Here is a 23,448-nt window from a genome sequence, read left to right as displayed (position 1 = left end):
CTGGAATGTTCCACAGTAGGGCATTAGAGTCCGTGTGTCATCTCGTTCATTTGTTTTTCAACATAAAACCCAAAATAAGAAAATGAAAAAACAGCTATTTTCTTCATGATTTGTTTCCAAATCCCCCCAAAAAAATGTATAACGATTTGTTTTTTTCATTTTTTGATTTTGTGTTTAAATGAAGAATGGAAAAAACGGATAACAGCTGTTTCCTGTTTTCGTGACTTAAACTGCGATGCTGGACTGAACCAGGACTGAACCAGAACTAAAACAGATCTAAAACAGGACTGAACAGGTCTAAACTATCTCTAAACCAGAAGTGAACCAGGACTAAACCAGGTTTCAGTCCTGGTCTCAGTTTCAGTCTCGGTCCCAGTCTGGGTCCAGTCTGGTCCCGGTTTCCTGATCACCTGACAGTCTACGCGGGCGCACATCCGGACCAGTCCCGAAACTCCTTCGTTAGTGGTTTAATCTTGGTTCAGTTCTGGTTTAGTCCTGGTTTAGGACTGAGGACCAGGACTGGGACTGAGACTAGGACTGGGACCAGTTTAGACCTGGTTTAGTCCTGTTTTAGTCCTGGTTCAGTCCTGGTTCAGTCTGGCATCATTTTTTCATTTTCTTAATTTTGGTTTTATGTTGAAAAACGAATGAACAAATGACACACGGATTAATTAGACATATCTCCCATGCATTTTTTCAATTACGGGAGTCTCAAAAATACCTTCAAAAACATGAATTCTGACCAATAACCTACTGTATTGACACTGTGATTTCCAAGTTTATTTCCATACTGTGGAATAATCAAGGCAAAACCATAATATCTCCATAGAGACAAGCAGGAGACGGACCCTCCACCACAAAAGTTACACAGTGCATCTTTAAGTGCAGAAATGAGTGTCTTGTACAATGTAGCAGATTATATTGATGAGTCTTTTGGCAAACGACTGCCTGGAAATGAATGCAGAGGCGCCGTGTGACATGACTGAGGATTGAATTAATTAGTCGCAAGAACAAAAGCAACACTTCGGGCTTGATTTGAATACATAATGGAGTGATTTCCATTTGGCACATTGGAACTTTTGACTAAGAAGAAGAAGAACAGTACACTCAAATCATTCCTGCTGTTAAAAATATCCACTGAATAAAGCGTGTACAGTCATACTACTGTCGTTTAGTGTAAGAAGAAGATCACCAAGTGCACTCATCCAAACTCATTATTATTATTATTAGCCTATGCGTGCTCTTTCAGTAAACCTAGTGATCTGCTGGGAGGCGGCACAGTTCTGGTCTGGACATTATTTTTTCATAAAGACGTCTGAAAATAAATCCAAGGATAAATTGAGGACATCAGCTCCTGTGTACATGTACAATGGCATGATTTTATTTTATGTATTGTTTGTGTTTGTGGTTCAGACCTGTACAAAAAAATTAAATATTACAAGACAACGCGCATTTATGTATTCTAGCTCTGGTTGTAACAGTTAAAGGTGTACTCTGCAACTTTTCTGATGGGGAATCTGGCATCTGTTTGTCTCATTTAAGAGCTTACTGTTTTGGAATGTTCCGCAGCAGAGCATTAAGCATGTCTATCTTACTTTTTTTCCAAGAGTACATATTTGTATTATTTAAGAATACCTCAAAAACATGTAAGTGGAGTTGCCTCTTCACAGATCTGACGTCACCTGATTGTCTCCATGGAGATAGACATGTTTAATGCATGGAGTGTATATATATATAAATGGACTCTGCTGCAGTGAGCCTCGCCATTTTGGTCTTAAAATGTTCGTATTAACCCGCTCTACATCATCCTAGTGTTTTTACTTCATGTTTTTGTCCGTTAATAAATTTCTCTTCCTAATATCAGACATGTCAAACTCAGGCGCAGGGACCAAATTTGGCCCACGATATAATTATATTTGGCCCGTGAGATCATATCAAACATGTATTAGAGCTGGTCCACCGACTACAGAACCTCATGAGCTTAATTTGACTGGAGACGAATGCTATGGGTGACATCGCTCTCTCTTAGTCCACTTCTTTATACAGTCTATGGTTTAATGCTATAGTGTGGAACATTCAAGTCAAAGCAATCATTTCTCCATGGAGACAAAAGTGTGACAGACTCCCCCACAAGGAAAGTTACACGGCGCAACTTTAAAAACACCTAAATCTGACGCTGTTGATTCTACCGTCTCTATTGTGAGTTGTTATGTGTTTGATGTTGTGGCATGAGCACCTTTCAATTACTAATTTCTCTGACACTGTAAACACTATCACTGGATTTATCTCTTCTGTTTTTGTCCACTGTCCCTTCAGAATTTGCTGACTCTGGTGAGTGATCCCTTCTGATACTTCCCCCTTTCTATCCTCCAAAATCTTCAGTGTCTTTTGTGTGTATTCCTGCATCTCTCTTTCGCTGTTATCCTGAACATTTTCCCAGACGCATTGATGTCTCCGATCTTCCTTCATTTCTGTAGCTTTGTGGACCCTCCTCCATGTGTCCTGTAGTTCTCCTCACTTGTCCTCAACCCAGTCCTCTGTCTCCTCTTGTAGTTGTCCTCTCTCTCCTGAATGCTTTTCTTGTGTTTCATGGGAATAATCAATAAAAGAGCTACAGAGCAATTAATGGTGGTTGGGCTGAATTTTCGCTTTTTACAATTAGCTATTCTCACCAAATGATTATTGATTCGCACTCTCTGGAGACCTAAAGAAAACTGCGTGTAAAAGTAATTAGGTTTAATAATATACTTTAATTGTTAAAGGACAAGAATTTCCCTTCATCAGCAGCAATATTGTTTGTGAATAGCGGATATTGAACTGCGAGTAGACACGGAGGAGGCAGAGTGGCCCTTACGCCTACATCTGTGTTCCCAGTGGAGCGTTAAGATCTAAAACAGTAACACAGGAGACTACGGTTAGGCCTGCCACGGTAGTTACTTTATCGACTTACAAGAATTGTTTTGGTCAGTATTTATCATGTACGCATTTTCTTACTCTCTCTACTGGAAACCTTTAGTTATTTTTTGGTTCTGTGATAAGATTTGAGCCATAAAAGGTTGAATTAATGACTAGTAAGACTCATTATGGATGCAAGTGTTTAATTCTGGTAATTATTTCTGCTATTTATTTATTTATTTATTTATTTATTGCAGCTCTTGGTTCTTTAACAATACTGTACATTTAAAATATGTTTTGTGGCTTAAATCTGTTCTAAGGTTATCTAGTGTTAATTCTTTTCAATATTATCTTTTATCTTCTGTTATTTCTTATATATATATCATGTCCTTCTGTAGTCTAGAGTCCCATCATTACCCATCATACTTTGTGCTATTGTATGGTGTTATGGTTAAAAGGACAAGGCCACTTAAAAGGGCACTCTATAGCCACATTTGTCTGTGTGGGAGGTCAGGCACCCGCTTTGTGACATTAGATGACACTGATACTTTGCAGTGACATCATTCTGGGGGTGTTCTGGTTGTATCTCTATTTGTGGAATGTTCAGCAGTTACTACGGTGACACCATATAGGTCCAACCGAGGCAGCTATATTCTGGTGAGATTTTGTTAAAACAAAGCTCAGATTAAGTCTAACTTGAGTAACAGAGTTTCAGACGGAGTAGTGCTTCAGTTAGTATCAAATCCCCAGGGAATATTTATGATATCACCTGCGAAGTATCAATTGCTTTGCCTGAAATGTTTCACAATATGGCATTAAACGTTTTATTCAGCACTGTGGATATTCATACTGTGGATCATTCCAGGCAAAGTAGTGACGTCTCGGAAACAAACAGGTGGCTATTGCTCCACCAGAAGAGCTACTTAGAGCACCTTTATTTAATGTAGACCGTAAGCAATATTTATACATTTATACAAATTCATTTAATTATTTAATGAGAAGAAACTGTACCCCATAGTCCCGCTGAAATCAGTGCTCAGTGATACAGTCTATTCTATATGCATGAGGCGGAAAAATATTCATTTTCTTGTATTGGACAAAATTCTATGCATTCAAGTCCAAATCCAGCTTTTTACAAACTGGTTCCTATTATTTCATTAACATATTCAATACAGTATTTTACCATGTAGATAAGTTGAGAACACAAAACATATTCTCATTTACATTTTCAGAAATTCTTTTTTGAACAATATCAAAGTGCAGTGATACTTGGAGATACAGCACATTTAAAACTATGCCAAACCTGATCAATCCCATTAGCTTAATAAAGAGAAAATGGTAAGTCCATCCACCAAAAATGTCTTTAGGTAGCATAAAATAAATCATAATGCACAGGCATAATTGTCCAATATCTTTTTCAATAGAGGTTTCTATTTAACGCTTCGCTTCGGCTGATGATTGATTGTTTGCATTACAGTACCTCTATGTGAGGTTATAGAAGAGTGCTATGGCCATCCTTCCACCCTCCGATCATTATCTCACTGTGATAAAGTGGAAAGGATCGCTGAGAAAGCCCAAACAGCCTTGAACATCTTTGACGAGGCCATTTGTTATGAGGCAGACGTAGTACAGTGCTCCATGACAAGAGAAGGTCATTTGGGTGGAACAGCGTTCTGCATACAGCACTTATTCGTTTATTAAAATATCTGTAATACACATTTCAGTAAGCTTAGCAGATTAGCTTTCAAACTCTCATTTGGGAGAAAAATGTACCTGTCACGATGTGTTGGTGCAGATTTTAGTTTTAAAGCATGTTAGAGAGTGCAGTAATAGGTGGCAGCAGCACAGGTGCTGTTGCAGTTAGTACAGTAATAGTGCAAACTTTTTACTTAGTGTTTTCAACTTCAACTGATCTTTTTACTCAGAAACCACTTTAACCTCAATTTCCTGTTTTCTACTGGTGTCTAGTTTGCGCTCAGCTGTGCTTTCTGTGGTCCAATTGATCACATAGTTCAATAATCCACTCTCTGGGTGAGTGGGACCAGCCACCCACCCTGTGGTCAACGGAAATGTATTTTCCATTAATGCACATGTAATATATTGGCATTTGGAGTTTTTTGAGTAGCACTCTTATGTGTTAATGTGCATGTTAACAGAATTACACTTTGACAGTTACATGTGTTTGTGTATAATCAGTAAAATAAGTAATGGTCTGAACGAACTAAGACAGTATGTTCTTTGCACCAGTCCAAAGCACAGCTAAATGCTCAAGGTTTCTTCAGAACAGGGTTTTGATATAAAAGTAAGTTAAAGATAAGCAAAAATAAGCAAACAAAAGAAAATACTGGGAGGATTCTTGCCCACACCCACTCAAATTAAATATGACAGCAAGTTATGTATTATTATATTGTCGGCTATTTATACCCGTTCTAAAAATGGATGTCCGAGCACTCCTCACCGTGCCCTCTGAGCCACCCTTTTCCGGGTCGGTAAAAAAATCAATGTTAAAAGCCTTTTTGCCTCTGCACTGACTGAGTTTCCCTGACACCCCAGCCCCGCGCTATGGCCCGAGGTTTAGAGGTCAGGACACAAGGACAAGAGGTGGATGGGTAAACAACAACAGACTCCGCCCCCAACAAGTAGACGCCCATGTGAGCCAGTGTTTATGCTGCGGTCCGACTGCCCTGCCAGTGTAAACCTCCAGCTCTAGTACGTTAAGTACAACGGGAGGAAAGTGAAGGAGATGAGCAAATGCAATCTGAGATGACGATATCGTTTTATCTCATTAGACTGGTGTGAGGAATTGCCACGCCACTCGTTTGGTGTGAGGAGAGACACATAATATCACTAATATCACAAGTGAACTAAGATGGACTAGATAAGAAGTAATTAGAAGTATTTGGATACTTCCTATTAAACTGGTATTGTGGATTTCTGATTTGGAGAAAAATATGTAATTTTTTTGTATAAGATTGCGATTAAATTTACAGTTTCTGTTTTAAAGGTGTACTGTGTAACATTTCTAATGGAAATTCCGTCACCTGCTTATCTCCATGGTAATGTTCTTGCATGTCTAGAGCAGGGGTCTCCAACCTGTAGCTCGGGAGCAACCAGTAGCTCTCCGCCAAGGGATTTCGGCAGAATACCATTCTGCTGAAAAACAAAAATGTGGTTAATTACATGCTTATTACCATTAGGGCTGGGTATCAGTCAGAAATTGCTGATACGATACATACCTCGATACATAGGCCACGATAAGATACACTTCTCAATACAGTGCACTTTTGATTCGATACAACATATTTCAAATCTATTCAATGCAGTTCAATAAAAATAAAGGCTAAATCATGTCTGTGATACTAAAAGTCTTTGTTAAACCACTTCTTGTGCAAAGTGAATATGAAACACAAACATTTCAACCCTCAAAAACAGTGAAAATGTCAAACGTGTCGCATAATTGAGTTTCCTTCCTCTAAACAAGTAACAAAACTGAAGCTCTGTAACTAATAATTTTGTCAAATATACCAAAAAATACTCTTGCCGATGTATTGATACAGCAGCACACGATATCAATACTGTATCATCATTAAACAATATAATATATATCGATATTTCAATATTTTGGACACCCCTAATTACCATTGTTCATGTATCATTTTGAATCCCAGCTTTGTGCACTAATAAATGGACAGTGGTTTATTTATGTTTTAAAGGCATCTAACTGTACTCCAAGACTTGAGCTCTTTGTAGCTCATCGGAGAAAAAAGGCTGGAGACCCCTGATCTAGAATGTTCCAGAGCACAGATTAAACCTATCTATAACGAGGGGGACCTGCAGGTTACAGCACTATACTACATTACATTTCAGATCTGTGGAGAGGCATCACTTTTCACAGAAGGAATTAATGTATTTTTAAGGAACAGAAACACCCGCAATGAATAAACACTAGATGGATATGTTTAATACCATGGAACATTCCAGACAAAGCAACAACCTCTCCATGGAGACAAGTAGCTATAGCGGACCCTTCACCAGAAAAATTGCACAGTGCAGCTTTAATAATAGAATTCTGTTCAAAGTTCACGTTTGAAAAAAAGACTGAAATATGAACTGACGAACTAATACAAATATCACATTTCAGAGCATGCTTGTGCAGATCTAAACTACACGATTGGCAGTTTTATGCAGAATAAGACATGATATTTAGTAGTTTGTGGATGAAATTATTATGTCAGCCTTTGTGATTTGCTCATTGCGGCCATTCAAATTGTGATTTTGATTCGATTGAGATAAATCCAGCATTAGTTCAGTGTTATTAACTCCATTTTTATATTCCTATGAGGTTTTTGTTGAGCCACACTAAAATAAAACTATAGATAGACAACAGACTTTTTTTTTTCTTTTTAAAATGTTTTTGTCTCAAAGGTAATGCTATTGTAAAAGATGCATTGTGTAACTTTTTGGCTGGGGGCATCACCTGTTTGTTTCTATAAAAATGTCATTGCTCAGCCTGGAATGTCCCACAGTATGACATTAAACAGGTCTACATTATATTTATTCAATTACAGGTGGTTTTATAGCTCAAAAATACATAGAAAAACAGGCATTCTGACTGTGAGTGGGGTCGCCTCTCCACAGATCTGGCCAGTAACTTGGTCTGGTTTGGTCTCCATGAAGATAAAAGGTTTAATACCACACTGTGAAACATTCCAGACAAAACAATAACAGCACATAATTATACAATGCTCTTTTAATGCTGTTGTTAATTAGTGACGAGAACTAGTAGTGCTGATGTGAATAAATATACACACAGCTCCTTTTAGAACCTCATAAACATAACAAGATTTTGTGGTAATACTTCATAATAACTTCACTTGAATTTAATAAAGAAATAAAAGAATAAACTTAATTTGTATTCCTCACCCCAACCTCTTATGTAAGTAGTTAAAATTCTTATTATCTAATATAAACGATCTAATCTATTATATTTAATTATATCAGCTCATTTTGAAATACGTTTTTGTTCATGTTTGATGATTCAGAAGCTGTAGTTTATTCATTTATTTATTTACTGGAGCTCCATTAGTAAAAACTATTCTTCCTGGGGTCCAAGTTATCATCTAATCTAGTTACGAGTTTTGTAAAAGTAAAGCATATAATTTCTTCTTGATGTGTTGTTTTGTTTTCCTGCATAACATAGCAAGGCTTAAACAAGAATTTAGCAGTTTTGCATGGCCCAAATCAGCAGATATGTGCTGTAGGCGGTCAGCTATCCCTCACACAGGGCATGATGGGAATTGTAGTCTGCAGATTGTTGAAGTCCCAGCTGCTGCAGGTTTGATTCTGTGGTCCTATTCATCACAAAGACATGCTGACCTGTGTCTATTTACTGTACCGGGAAGGACTGCTTCAGCGCAGAGAATCAAATGAATGGTCTGCCTTTCATTGCCCAGAATAAAATGCTGAGTCATTCAAACGTGTGGCAGGGCAGAGGAGGAGGAGGAGGAGGAGGAGGAGGACATGTGTTTTGTTGCATGTTTAGTCCAGGAAATCTCTTCTTGTCCTGTCCTGAGTCATTGTACTACATCCATTTTTATTATGTTATAACTATATTTACATCCCCTTTCACCCTCTGTGTAACTGTGCTTTGGGTGTGAGTGTTGTTGTGTACCTTTGTGATGTGAAATTGTCCCAAATGGTCTTGTATTGTGTCTCTTTTCCTATTTATGTGTGTCTGCTGCCTTACCCTTGTCTTTTGCTGTGATGTTGTAGAGCTTGGGACTTATGGGAAACTAAAATATTATCACTCAATGACTGAAGAAGGTAAGCTTTAACGTTTTTCTTTCGACGCCATCCATCTCGTCTTTCCAGATTTTAAGTTTTGCCTGCTCAGATGTGACTCTTGGAGATTTCACTAACACCAGTGTAAATCGTGACTCACTCAAAAATCACAACCCATTTTGCATTATGATTTTCCAGCTTTATTTTGAACTTTCTCTCTGTACAGATCAGACGTAACATTATGACCACAGTTTTAGTCTTTGCCATGTGTCACCTATACTGTTTCTGTTACTGTTCCTTTCTTTGGCCTTTTTTGAGCACTACAGACACCTCACAAGACATGCTTTTACCTAGAAAGAACAAAGTATAATCTTGCTTGTTTACACGAGTGGTCATAAAGTTGTGCCTTATCCATATGTTGTAGTTGTATACAGTGGCTAAAATGGTATTGGAAGCATCACATTTTTTATATATTTTTTTCCAATTTAAAGTATTTCTAATTGTGCTACTGATGTGAAATTTTCATCTGATGTTGGTAACAGCTTTAGTACTCCACACATACAAATAATTCATATAATAGATCTCCATATTATTTAAAGGTCCTATGTTACATTAAATTATCTCTTGTGATCTTTAAGCCATGTTACGTCATCAAAAACGTACTTGGAGTTGTGTTTTGTTTGAGTAATCCTTTATTATTAAAGTTCATAATGCTCTGTTCCACCTTGTGATGTCATTTAATAGTAATTTTCAGGCTTAACAGCTACCTTTTACGTTTTTTCAATAGAAATTGGCAATTCCAGGGCTGAAATTATCCAAATGATCCTAGTGAAGGTTAGTCACGCTGGTGTCACCTAGTGCCTCCACTCAATTTCATTTATCTCCAGCGACTAGGTCAGGAATCAGAATACACTAGATGGTTCGCAAAAACCCCGGAAGTGCGAGTCCGGGCACCAGCCAATCAGCGAAGAGCCATATATTCTGTGTTGGCAAAGATTCCCGAGATTAAGGATTTAAAGCTGGAACAAAGAGAATGTTTTGTGAATTTTATGAAGGGGAAAGACGTTATTGCCCTTCTTCCTACGGGATTTGGAAAAAGCTTAATATCCAGTTAACTCTGTTAGTGGTGCATTACATACGTCACAACCAAATAGCAGCGATTGGTTAAATTAAAAACGTACCACCTACCGTCGAGCGAATGAATCCTAATGCTGTGAGGACAGACGGTTTCTACGAAGTGAAACCGGCTGATGAATCAGGCTAAGTGGAGGTGTATGTCGTTTAAAAACGTTAGAGCATTTTTTGTATTACTACATGGCATCATATGGTGGAACAGGGTGTTTTCTGTTTGAGAGAAGAACTCAACCTAAATGTGCAGAGTTTTGGATTAAACATGTGTCAGTGAAACAAAACACAACTCCAGATATGTTTGTGATAAGAGAACATTATAACATAGCTCAGAACAAGCACAGTAGGCCCTGTAATGTGCAAAAATATAACACAGGGGGTTAAAAGGGCGTGCCAAACTAAAAGCATAGAAAGCTTGTACACTTCTGAAAGGAAATCTAAACTCAAAGGAATAGTCCAGTGAGCACTGTTGAAAGTATTTGTATATTTAGTATATTTGTGACCAGAAATGCTGTGACATAATAATCAGGTTAAATGAGTTTGATTTTAGAGGATGAAAAGATTCTACAGTGGCCCTAACAATCAAAACTTGACCTTAAAGTGGGACTAAACACCTACACTATACGCCCACAGCCACATATCAAACAGAGCTGCTAAACTGGGCAGTACCTGGAGGACTAAAGAAGAGAGCACAAAGAGAGGAGGGAAATCGCAGTGGTCACTGTAGGCAGCACACACTGAGATGTTCGATTTTTGACCAAAGCTGCAAATGTACCAGGTTTGCACTAAAGTTGCCAAAAATACAATAGGAACAGTAGATAGTGCTATTAAAAACACCATATATACAGTTTAGTAGCAAAACAAAATAGATTTGGTGTTTTGTTCCACTGAGAAAAGAAGATGTACACAAAAACCTTCTCACCAAAATAATGAGACATCCAGTTCCTCAATACAGCGTGGGCCTTGGAGCTGTCATAATTAACAAAAGTACAAAATATTATCATAAGAATATCTTTCTGAAACATGATTTAGGCGCATTTAGATTGAGTTCTTGTGTGGATTACTTAAAGATCCTGTATTACACATAAATGATTCTTGTGAGCTTTAAGCCATGTTAGAATGCTGTTACCTCTTTAATTTCATTCATACATGTTGGATACATGTTTGATTAATCCTTTATTATTAGTCTGTCTACATCTTCGAAGCTCAAAATGCTCTGTCCCACCTTGTGATGTCATGTAGTCAAATTAACAGCTGCTTTTTACCTTTAGTTCAGTAGAGATCCAGGTCTGAAATGTTCCCAATGAGTCTAGTGACGGTGTATGGAGTTTAAAAACACAGTGGAGCACCTTCTGTATTACTAGATGACATCACAAAGTGGAAAAAGACCTAAATATGCAGGGTTTGTGTGTTAAACATGTGTGAATGAAACAAAACACAACTCCAGATATATTTGTGATGAAGAAGCAACATTAAAATATCATAAATTTTAAAAAAAAGTGTAATCTGGGCTCTTTAAGTTGTTGCCATTTGATCATGTTAATAGCACCACTAGAATTATAAACATATTTATATTCTTCCAGTAGCAATTTAAGCCACTGTATGTGTTTATTATTTCTCAGTCATTTGCATCTTTGTGGGACTTATATACAGAAAAACACTTTGAACAGCTGGAGGAACACAACAGCCTGTACAGAAATATGGCACTAAAACGTCTCCATTGCCCAAGATTTACCCCCATTGATTCCTTTTGTCTTTCGCCCCTGCAGAAATACTCCAGCCTCTTTACCCATCTCTTTCACTGACTAATACATCATTCTCGCCTCACCACTCACCCGGGGCCTTTTACTTGTACTCGCATGTTAGATGTGTGGTGCTGAATTGGGCAAACTGGCGTGAGTCATCCTTCCAGAGCCAGTGGTTGCATAACAGGCAAGAGCTGACAGAGAAAATTGAGGGAGAGTGTGGGGTTGTCAAGGGAGTGGGGTCGTTTTTGTATAGTAATATTCAAATCTTAAGTCCTTTTGAATGAACAAACAGGACGATGCACGTTTGCACATAGACACATGTTAAAGGTGCACTGCGCAACTTTTCTGGTTGAGGTTACACTACTGCATGTTAGATAGATAGAAAAAATACTTTAATTATACCAGAGGAAATTCATTTTTCAGCAGCAACAACGATACATAATAATAATAATGATAGAGCAGTAATTAAATTTATAGATGTATGTATTTATAAATATAGATAAAATGATGTAATTTATAATATATAATAATATATAGTTAAATAAGATAACATAGATGTAATTTATAGATTCATATGTTATCACCAGAGGCAGTGCTACCATTAAGCAAAAGTAAGCGACTGCCTAGGGCCCTCAAACCTAGCCTGATTCATCAGCCGGTTTCACTTCATAGAAACCATCGGACCTCGCACCATTAGGATTCGTTCGTTCGACAATAGGTGGGTACTTGTTATCATTTAACCAATCGCTGCTACTTGGTCGTGATGTATGTAATGTGCCATTAATGGGGCTAACTGGTGTATTAAGCTTTTCCCAAATCCCATAGGAAGCAGGGCAATAATGTCTTTCCCCTTGATAAAATTCACCAAACATTCTCTTTGTTCCGGCTTTAAATCCTCGATCTCGGGAATCGTTGTCAACACAGAATGTATGGATCTTCGCGGATTGGCTGATGCCCGAACTCTCATTTCCGGGGTCCCAGCAAACCGTCTAGTGTATTCTGATTCCTGACCTATTTGCTGGAGTGAAATGAAATTGAGTGGAGACACTAGGTGGCACCAGCCTGGCTACCCCAAACCTGGAGGGGCCCCCAATTGCCCTCAGTGCCACAAATGGCCGAGGCCTCAGAGCAATTAGATTTTCTCTCAATATGACATTAAATGAGAGTAGTTTACTTTTGAACAATAATTACAAGAAAAATAATAATAATCATATGTAATGGATGTAAACAAAAATTTAATTGTACCAACAAAAAAAACAAAACAAAAAAACTATATTTTTTTAGCTCTTTAGGGACTTAACTTATGAGACAAGTTTCCAATCCACCATAATTCAAATAAATGAGATGTGTGTATCTCAAGAACAATGGGAAAAACAGACAATAAATATATATATATATAAAAAAAAAAATGAAAAAAAAAAAAAAATGGTGCGTTATATAAACTCAAGTTCACCTGGGGCCCCCAAATTTCTAACTCAGCCACTGGTTATCCCTGTGCCAGGGTTAAGGTGCCAGGAATGTTCCACTCTATGACACTAAACTTATCTATCAAATATTTATTCAATTTTATGATGTGTTTTTATTGCTCAAAAATACACTGAAAAGGGCGGGCTTGCCTCTTCACAGATCTGACCCATAACCTAGTCTGGTGGCCTTCTTGTCTCCATGGAGATAGAAAAGTTGAATGCTGTGAAACATTCAGGCAAAGCGATAAAATACTTATTATAAAGACCAGCAGGTGGCTAATCCTCTAGAAACGTTACACAATGCACCTTTAATAATTGATTTTGTTCATGTTGTAGATTTTAATGACGTCATAAGTTCAGGCAGAGGGCAGGGGCCTATGTAAGCGAAATACAGTTTTTGAAAGAAATAACCACAATAAAATTAAAATGCACAAATGTTGAAGCTTATCATTATTTGTTTAAGATTTGCTCTGAAAACTTGACAGATTAATCTTGAGGTTTAAAGTTGTTTCCACTGACAGCAATCACGCCTTTGGATTTGAATAATTACACTGCTTTCTGAGCCTATTGTGAAAGAATGATGTCACTTACGCATGCTAACGGAGAAGATACTGAACTCTGTGCCAGTTTCAGTTTCATGTGGGTAAGCCCAGTAATTACAGATATATGAACCATAAACTAGGTCAACAGATCTGTAATCAATGAAATGGCGAATTCCACTACAGAATTCTGACTTGTCCTTCAGCTTAATTTGAATCTTTTCTTGGATTTCAGGCAAGTGACTCCTGACTCATTTGAAGCAGCTTTCCCCATTCAAAAGATGTAATATTTTGCTAACTAAGGGAACCCTGTTTCCTTTTACACATAACCTAAGAGCAATGATGGAAGTACTCAATTTTGTTAAGTAAATAAAATTAACCAGAGCAAAGAAATATTAAATAAATAATTTAAGTAAAAGTATTAAAGTACTTATTTAAAAAATTACTTCAAGAATAAAAAGTAAAAGTAGTTTGCACATATTTCGAGAGCTAATAAAGCTTCTTGATTTGTGAATTTTGTTCTATAGAAACAATCAAATCGATTTTTTTCTAACTGCTTTTATGAATATATTTGTTTTGTTAAAAATAAACCACAGATCTCAAACAATCATAAAAATACTTAATTCAGTTCTGCTGAAAAATGTAATGAAGTAGAGAATACAGATACCCTCTCTCAGATGTAGTGAAGGGAAAATAAAAGGTATCTACTTGAAAATTTTCTTAAGTAAAATTGTATTTAAGTACGGTACTTTACTTATACTTTGTTAGGTTCCACCACTGCCTAAGAGCCGTGTTGATACCATCGCTGTGGTGTTATAAAACTCTCACTTTCATTGAATGTTTGAGAGTGTGTTTGTGGCTACATGTGTGAATGAGTGGAAAATTTAGAGAGTTTTTTCAGCTTGGAGACTGTTAATGATTTTATCATGAGGTCAGAGACTAACGGGGGCAGTGACTAGACAGTGTACCCATCATGCCTGGTACGACATGGAAATAGATTCACATGTGGAGTGGACATACCGGTATTCAATACTTTCTCATTTCACATTGATTTAACTTATACCAAAACTTTTATAGTTAACTAAAATGAACCTAAATCATGTCTGCAATCACGTGAAGTCTTAGCTACTTAAGTTTAAAGGTCCTATGTTATGCAAAATTCACTTGTGAGCTTTTAGTCATACCTGGAAATGTGTTTTGTTTCATTTATATTTGTTTGAGTAACCCTTTATTTGTACTCTTTCTACATCTCCAAAGCTTAAAATGCTCTGTAGCACCTATGATGTCATATACTGGTAGTGTTTAAGTTAACAGCTACCTTTTACTTTTTGTTCAGTTGAGATTGTCAATTCCAGGTCAGAAATCATCCAAATGAATCTAGTGAAGGTATATGGAGTTTAAAAACATAGTGGAGCACTTCCTGAATTACCCCATGACATCACAAGGTGCAACAGAGGTTTTTTTTTTCTGTTTGAGAGAAGCCCTCAGCCTAAATATACAGGGTTTGTGTGTTAAATATGTGAAAAAACACAACTCCAGGTATGTTTTTGATGAGGATAGAGCAATATAACTGATCAGAAAACGACGTGTTATGGGCCCTTTAAAATAATTGATTTTTCACTTTACTGTAGCTGCGTGTGTCATTGTCAGACTAGCTAGAAATTCCTGGAAAACCATTGTACCACAACAGCTAGTCACCACTCCATTAGGACACAAAAGAAATCCCCTCTGCCTTTGTTTGTCGGTGTGAAGAGGGCACACTGCTTATGTGAAAATCAAGGACTTGGTTGATTGCTGGTGGGGCCTCTGACATATTCTGGGATATAGAAATTCAGGCTGGACTCATGGCTTTTGTAATCTACCCAAATATTGTACAACTGTATATTAGTTTCACTTTCAAATATGGAAAATCATTTTTTATGTCTGCTCATAATAATCAGGGTAGTTCCACGGTTATAAAAAGGCCAGTGGCATCCATATATTGTTCGATTAAGCAGAATGAGCTTAATATTGATTGGCATAAAAGTCCTTCTGAAAACCCTAGAACTACCCTGCTAATGTATTCATAATTTTCTATTTATTTTTTATTTCAATTTGATTCACTTCATATTGTAGGTCTTCTGACATCTCTGTAAACAATGCCCTTATCCCTTAACAAGTGATTCTTCCTTCTCAAGGCCTGGGACATTGCAGTATCATCAGTATATGATATGCTATGACACAGGGTTGTCTGGGCAGCAGTTTTGTGTAAAGTAACTGTGACGTGCTTTTGAAACGTGACTTATCCGGGGTCAAAGGTGACAGTGGGGTAGAGAAAATTATGCTCAGAATTTTAACTCTCCTGGCATTTGTTTGTTTTTTTACAGGTAAATTCAGAGAGAAGGCGTCCATTCTGCATAAGATTGCTAAAAAGAAATGCCAAGTGGAGGACAGTGAGAAGGCCAATGGGGTTGCGAGTCGTGCAGGTAAACAAATACCCATAAGAACACATTGCAGAGAGGTTTCATCAAACAGAATGTGTTTAAAATAGCCCACGTTAAATATCGCAGTGTTTTTGTGTTTGTAGATTTCTCTCTTATAGGTGAACTATGTCACTTTATCATTTGGATGGTCTGCTAATTGCTGCTGTCTAGACATCCACATTACGGCATTAACGGTGCTTTTACTGTTCAAAATTCATTCAGAAAACATGCATGTAAGTGTCAACAGTGGTGCCACTCCTCTCCACAGATCTGGCCTGTCAGTTGCTTAGTGGTGTGAAAGTCTGGGCATCATTTAGATAGCTAGGTTTAATGAAATATTGTGGAGCATTATTAATCCGTGTGTCATTCGTTCATTCGCTTTTCAAAATAAAACCAAAAAGAAGAAAACGAAAAAAAAAAAAAACTATTTTCTTCATTATTTGTCTTGGCCGTTTCCTGTGACTTAAACTGTGATGCCAGACTGAACCAGGACTGAACCAGGACTAAAACAGGACTGAGTGTTGGGACGGGCCCAGAGGTGCGCGCATGTAAACTGAGACCAGGACCAGATTGGGACCAGACTGGGACTGAGGCCAAGACTGAGACCAAGACTGAGACCGGGACCAGACTGGGACCAGACTGGTGACTGAGGCGGGGATGTGACCAGGACTGAGGCCAGGACCAGACCAGGACCAGACTGGGACTAAACCAGGAGGAGGAGTATCGAGACAGGCCTGGAGGTGCGCCGGCGTAGACTGTCGGGTGTTCAGAATTGAGACCAGGACCAGACCGGAACCAGAACAGGACAGAAACCAGGAACAAGATTGAGACCAAGACTGAGACCGGGACCAGACCAGGTCCAGACCAGGACTGAGACCAGGACCAGACTGGGACTGAGGCCAAGACTGAGACCAAGACTGAGACCGGGACCAGATCAGGACCAGACCAGGACAGAAACCAGGACCAAGATTGAGACCAAGACTGAGACCGGGACCAGACCAGGTCCAGACCAGGACTGAGACCAGGACCAGACTGGGACTGAGACCAAGACTGAGACCAAGACTGAGACCGGGACCAGACCAGGACCAGACCAGGACAGAAACCAGGACCAAGATTGAGACCAAGACTGAGACCGGGACCAGACCAGGTCCAGACCAGGACTGAGACCAGGACCAGACTGGGACTGAGACCAAGACTGAGACCAAGACTGAGACCGGGACCAGACCAGGACAGAAACCAGGACCAAGATTGAGACCAAGACTGAGACTGGGACCAGACCAGGTCCAGAGCAGGACTGAGACCAGAACCAGACTGGGATTGAGGCCAAGACTGAGACCAAGACTGAGACCGGGACCAGACCAGGTCCAGACCAGGACAGAAACCAGGACCAACACTGAGATCAAGACTGAGACCAAGACTGAGACCAGGACCGGGACCAGACCAGGACCAGACCAGGACTTAGACCTGGATCAGACAAGAACTGAGACCAGGACTGACACCAGGACTGGTCTCAGAATCGGTATCCATTATCTGTTTTTTCATTTTGGTTTTGGAGACAAATACTGAAGAAAATTGTTGTTTTTTCATTTTCTTATTTTTGGTTTTATTTTGAAAAACGAATGAACAAATGATACATGGATTATTCTTATTCTTACCTTTTATATTTTTGTTCTTTGTTATTACTATTATTGTTATTTTTTATTGTGATGTGTGAGCTTCTGTGTCCAAATAAATTCCTCTGTGGATCAATAATGTTTGTCCAAGTCTAAAAAAGCATCTCCATGGAGACAAAACAAGTAGTGCTCTCTCCTCCAGAAAAGTTTCACAATACACAAAATGATGACGTGTTTATACTATAGACTTGACCTGAGCTGACACTGCCAACACATCATTAATACACTACTACTCCATACACCAGCTAATTCCTCTATTGAAATAATAACTGACTATCACAGTGATGTTAAACAAGCATGACATTATCAAGAATAGTCAGATTGATTGAGAGTGTTGTCTTCAAGCAGTATGTTAATCCCATCACAGACTGTACCGATTGTAATTTATGCATTTGTCACATCAAAGAACATTGAACTAAAGCATTAGCACCAGGCCAGAGGAAACGCATTTATGGTCACAGGAGCACAATGAAAGACTCTTAGATGTCTGTCAAAATTATGCTAAACGCAAAGTCTTTAACATCTTAGCATCTCAATCAGAAAACACTGGTTACTTTATTGATTAACTGTCATTGTTTTTTTAATAATTTGGGCGACAGTAGCTCAGTTTGTTTTTGTCCACTGACCTGAGGGTTGGCGATTCAAATACAGCTCTAGACATAAACATCATTGGTTGAATGGTCAGATTCAGTAACCCACAGAACCGATAAATGCTGTTGTTGTGTCTTTGGGCATGACACTTAGCCCACCGTGCCCCTGGTGGATGAATGTGTGTGTGAATGTGTGAGTGGTTCCTTGATGTAAAGCGTGAGTATTTAAAGTTGGAAAAAAGCGCCATATAAAAATGTGACCATAAACTGATTGTGACGTGTGGTCCCGTCTTTATCTGTTTTTCTACATAGTTATAGGCTGTTTAATACTAACTTTATAGTAATTTCAGTATACTGATGTGATTTGACAATATTTTGGTCTAAATAAATGTATTTTTGTGTGCAGAAAATAACCTTCCGAACAGCTCCAGCGTCGAAGTGGAGGTCACCCCACCCATGAATGGAACAGCTGGCCAAGAAGGAGAAACGGTTTGTCTCAATATGACAGATATTTATGAGCCAACTCCAAACTGTGCTGAACTGAAGCCTAGGAGCTGTGGTGGATGAAACAGAAAGAAAGAGGGGGGAGAGAGAGGAAGCGAGATGGAGGGAAAGGGAGAGAGGGAGAAGAGAAAGGGAGAGAGAGAGAGACTGATATCAAAGTTTCCCTGACATCTATGAATAATTGATGCCTCTCATCTGCCCCTGTGTTTCACCTTGAGTCTGATTGATGCCAAGTTAGCAGTGACTGTAGCACAGGTCACTACTGCTGATAATTTCCCAGCATGCTCTTGGGCGCGTCCCTGTGTTCAGCTGGAACTGCCAGAGACACGCCTCTTCCCACTGAGCCGTGTAATCACAATCTTCACTGGCCTCTGTTGCCTGCACGCCCTGTAGCACATACACACACAGAAAAATGCACAGTAACACCCAAAGTCTAGTCTCTCCTGAAGTTTTGCACTTGTAAATGAAATGCAACCCTTTTCTGTGTCAGAACGCAGTCTGACACAAAACTGTCCTTTGTGCAGTCATCATCTGTATTGACTATCTAAACATTTAATTTGCACACCCAAAAACATAAATATAACCATCTTAGTCACAATGTAACACATAAACACAGTAACGCAAAGTGACAAACCCAAACTCAAAACTTTTGTGGATAGCCTATGGTACTGCTCATCTCCAGACTGCAGCTTGACACTGACAGAATCGTCAGCAAATATAAGTATGTGTCAAGCTGTGACACTGATTTGTGTACGGGATGTACAGCAGCGAAGAGGGACAGCTACCCTGCGGCGGAGGCTCAAACATGGTGCAACTGGTCATAACACAAGCCCTAGTTCCAGCCATTAATCCCTTTTTGCTGCTCTGAGCTGTTACAAATAGTCTTTCTCTTTTGGGGTAAAAAGTGTCTTTACCAGTAAAAGATAAATTATAATGAAAAATGTTTTTCAAACAATAGTTTTGGCTCCCACAGCTGTATATTTGCAGTGGCAGAGCTTGAGCCAGGTGGGACAGAGCCACCTTATGCAGGTGGTCATGCACACACATTGGAATAGCTTATTGGCATCATGTCTAATTCCCACTTGGTGCTATTTTTAGAGCCTGTCCCACGGCGCACCTGTCTCTGTCAGCTGGAGGCACGTCATTCTAATTGTTGAGCTCCTCGTGGACTTCTCAAACCAAGTTTGGGGAATAAGAGAATGGATAAGGTCGCTGTAGGAGCAGCCTGCAGCAGATACAGAGTAAAGAGTCCCAGTTTGATCCCCTAGGAACACTGAGCTCTCAGTCACCCATCACTTCCCGAAACAAATACACAAGGCTGGTGTTTTAAACATTCAAGAATATTCTGTATTCATACTTTGAATATTTGTAAATAGTCATTGTGTCTTGACTCAGAGACCTAACACCTTCATAAATAGTTGGTTAACTGATATAATCCGTTCATATTGATTGATCATTCTAATCTGATGGAGTGACAGGTATTCAAGGTTTGAGAGACCAGTGGATAGTGAACTGCCAACCTTCTTATACCCAGCATGTTGACCGTTTAGTCTCAGCTTTGACCTGTGCACGCTGTCATTGTGCTTGAGCCTAGTATGTGTTTCAGTGAGTGACGAGTGACTATGAGTGTCAAAAGTACTACTACTAGACCAATGCTGTCAGCAAAACAGTTACACAACTCCATTATTATATAACTTTGTGTAACTTTAGACTCTTGGAAGATTTGTTGTCCTCATATGACGTAAAGAGCATCTTTCCCTCTGGGATAATAAAAAAAAGAAAAAACAGCAAATGCCAGGCCTCCTCTGTGGGGCCTGGTAAAAGTCAGGTGCCTTTAAGCTTGAGGTTGGTAGTGCTGCCAGCTGAGGCACCACAGGGCAGGAAGCACGCAGGAGCTGGCATTTAGAGACTGACCCACAGGGGGCGCTGCGTCTGAGGACTCCTTTGAAGGGACTCAATGAAGTAAAGTTAAGTCATGTGGTGGAAGAGAACTTTTTGAAGCGCCTCACCTGCTCAGTGTTCATGTGAGGACTCCCTCTGACAGTGTTACGTCGCAAGGAAAACACTGTAAACACACATGATCTATTCTATACACAAGTCCTTGGCCACAGCGGAGAGCACTGGCTCAGGTATGAGCCCTGGGACTGGGGCTGGGCCCTTTAACAGAACAATTGAGCCATCTGGATGTGGAGTGGGGTAAATCAGAATACTGAGCATAAGTGATGCAGCTCTGCCTTTTGTTTGGCTGCTCTCATTACCAAGGTTACCAGGCAGTTCTGCAAAAAAAACTACATATGATTAATGAACCACACAGCCATATTTAATACTCTCATTTTCTCCATGAACATTCACATTTCACTTTTTATATGGTGCTGCCAAATTATAAAAGTTAGTTCCTTTTTACCCTGCTTTAATCCTTTGCTTCCCTCTTAAGGAGGTAAAGGACACTCACACAGCAGTGTGTTGGCTCATACGTACATGTGAGAACCTGTCCGAGTCCCAGTGGTACTTGGGGCAGTGTTTAATAGCATACAGAGGGACCCAGCTCTTGTTTCCAGTCTCAGAAGGCATTGTTATTGTACATTACTGTTTAACTGTGAATCAGCATTTCCATTAGTAAGCAGAAATGGCTAATGCATAAAAGAGAAGTCAATGAAAAGGATTGCATTGGTGTCCAGAAATGGCCATGGTCAACAGTTCACTTTGCAAGATCTTAATCCGGAGATGTCAGTCTTGGACACGCAGCTGTCAGACTCCTGGGTCTCAGCAGTGGTGGAAGTATTCAATTTTGTTTCTTAAGTAAAAGTACAGATACTGGAGCAATACCAAACTAACTAACTAACTAACTAACTAAATAAATAAATAAATAAATAAATAAATAAAAGTATCCATGAAAATATCTACTTAAGTAAAGGTATTAAGGTATTTGTTTAAAAATGTACTTAAAGGATAAAAAATAAAGTATTTTACTCAGAGAATTTGTTCAACAGAAACAATTAAATTAGTTTTTATTGTTCGTTCAAAAACAATAAAAGTTGATTGATTGATTGATTACAAAATAAACTCTCAGACTTCTCAGCTGGTCTCATACAATAATAATAAAAATTCTTTCAGTACAGTTAAAAAATGTAATGGAGTAGAAAGTACAGATAACTGCTGTCAAATGTTCTGAAAAGTTTAAGCTTATTAGGCCTACACTCTGTCTTAGCATAATTTATAGTCATGAATATAGCAAAAAGATACAAACAATACAGTACAGTACAGAAAAGTATGGCAAAGTACTATAGAACTAAAGTACTATAGAACTAACTAAGTATCATAATTAATATGTCTGCCCAGAGCGTTTTTTTTATGGGAGAGACTGTTACACAATTTAAATTCTTGTGTACAATTATCCCAGTCATTATAATAATTCCTTTGGTTTTCCTATTTTGGGACAAGGTGTGAAAGTGTGTTTGACTGTGCACGCAGGCAGAGGAGGAGGAGGAGGAAGACCAGCCCCTGAGCCTGTCCTGGCCCGAGTCCAACCGCAAGCGCTTCACCTACCTCTTCATCATGCCCATTGTCCTCCCGCTGTGGCTCACGCTGCCAGACGTCAGGAAACCGGTACCACAAGCTTATTATGGCCATAAAGGATAACCTCTCTTACGTCTGGGAAAGATTGACTTATTTATTTTTCTTCTTCTTTCTTTTCAGACTTCAAAGAAATTCTTCCCCGTCACTTTTCTGGGTTCCATCTGCTGGATCGCAGGATTCTCCTACCTGATGGTGTGGTGGGCACACCAGGTACATAAAACTGTATACATTTGGAACATTTCTAACATGATTTTTTATTTGTGTACTTAAAAGTGTTTTGTGTCTACATTTCCAAAGCTCAAAATGTGAAGAAGAGGTAGTTTTCTAGTTAACAGCTACCTTTTACCTTTAATTCAATAAAGAAATTGCAGAAATTCCAGGTCTGAAATGATCCAAATAATTTTAATGACATCATAAGGTGAGGTTTGAGAGAAGAACTAAACATGTGAATGAAACAAAACACAACTCCAGGTATGTTTTTGAGAAAACAACATTATAACATAGATCAGAAAATAGCGTTATATAGCAGTTTCTCATTATTTTAATGCCTATATGATAAAATATAAACATTAAGATTCTGTGAAAATATTCAAATACACATTTTCTCATCAATCCAGTCATAAATAAAACAGTTTTCTAGGGTTGAGTTTTGCCACTGCCGATGCCAGCTGCCAACGTCCATGAGAAAATTAAAAATAGCTGGAACATAAGATTAGGTTTTTATTTACCCCAAAGCTTAGGTTGCATATATTTTTTCTTTCTGCAGGTTGGAGAGACGATTGGGATTACCGAGGAGATTATGGGTCTGACTATATTAGCAGCTGGAACCTCTATCCCTGACCTCATCACTAGTGTTATTGTTGCACGCAAAGGCCTCGGTGACATGGCTGTATCCAGTTCTGTAGGCTCCAATATCTTTGACATCACCGTTGGGTAAAGCACAAAACTTGACTGGTTATTTTTGTGTTTTTGTTGATGCTATTAGACAGTTATAACATGAACGGTCCATAGGAAAGGTTTCACAAAGTGGTTTCCTGGACTTGCTTTTGAGTTGACGTTCACATCTCTTTGTCAATCTATGTTAAA

The 23,448-nt window shown here is 38.8% G+C and overlaps 1 protein-coding gene across 1 annotated transcript in view; it reads left to right on the top strand.

Moving 5' to 3' along the window:
* Positions 1–23,448, top strand: part of LOC110159338 (sodium/potassium/calcium exchanger 2-like) — a 39,655-nt gene that overhangs the window by 15,353 nt on the left and 854 nt on the right. Inside the window, exons 5-11 of the mRNA XM_020923887.2 lie at positions 2,317–2,331; positions 8,668–8,718; positions 15,924–16,022; positions 18,689–18,771; positions 22,258–22,392; positions 22,483–22,572; positions 23,129–23,295. Coding sequence (XP_020779546.1) covers positions 2,317–2,331; positions 8,668–8,718; positions 15,924–16,022; positions 18,689–18,771; positions 22,258–22,392; positions 22,483–22,572; positions 23,129–23,295 — 640 coding nt within the window. The remainder of the gene's footprint in view (positions 1–2,316; positions 2,332–8,667; positions 8,719–15,923; positions 16,023–18,688; positions 18,772–22,257; positions 22,393–22,482; positions 22,573–23,128; positions 23,296–23,448) is intronic.

The sequence above is a fragment of the Boleophthalmus pectinirostris genome, unplaced genomic scaffold (assembly GCF_026225935.1).
Source record: "Boleophthalmus pectinirostris isolate CB_2022bp ecotype Guang Dong unplaced genomic scaffold, ASM2622593v1 HiC_scaffold_20, whole genome shotgun sequence".
NCBI lineage: Eukaryota > Metazoa > Chordata > Actinopteri > Gobiiformes > Gobiidae > Boleophthalmus > Boleophthalmus pectinirostris.
This window is presented reverse-complemented; position numbering and strand designations above follow the sequence as displayed.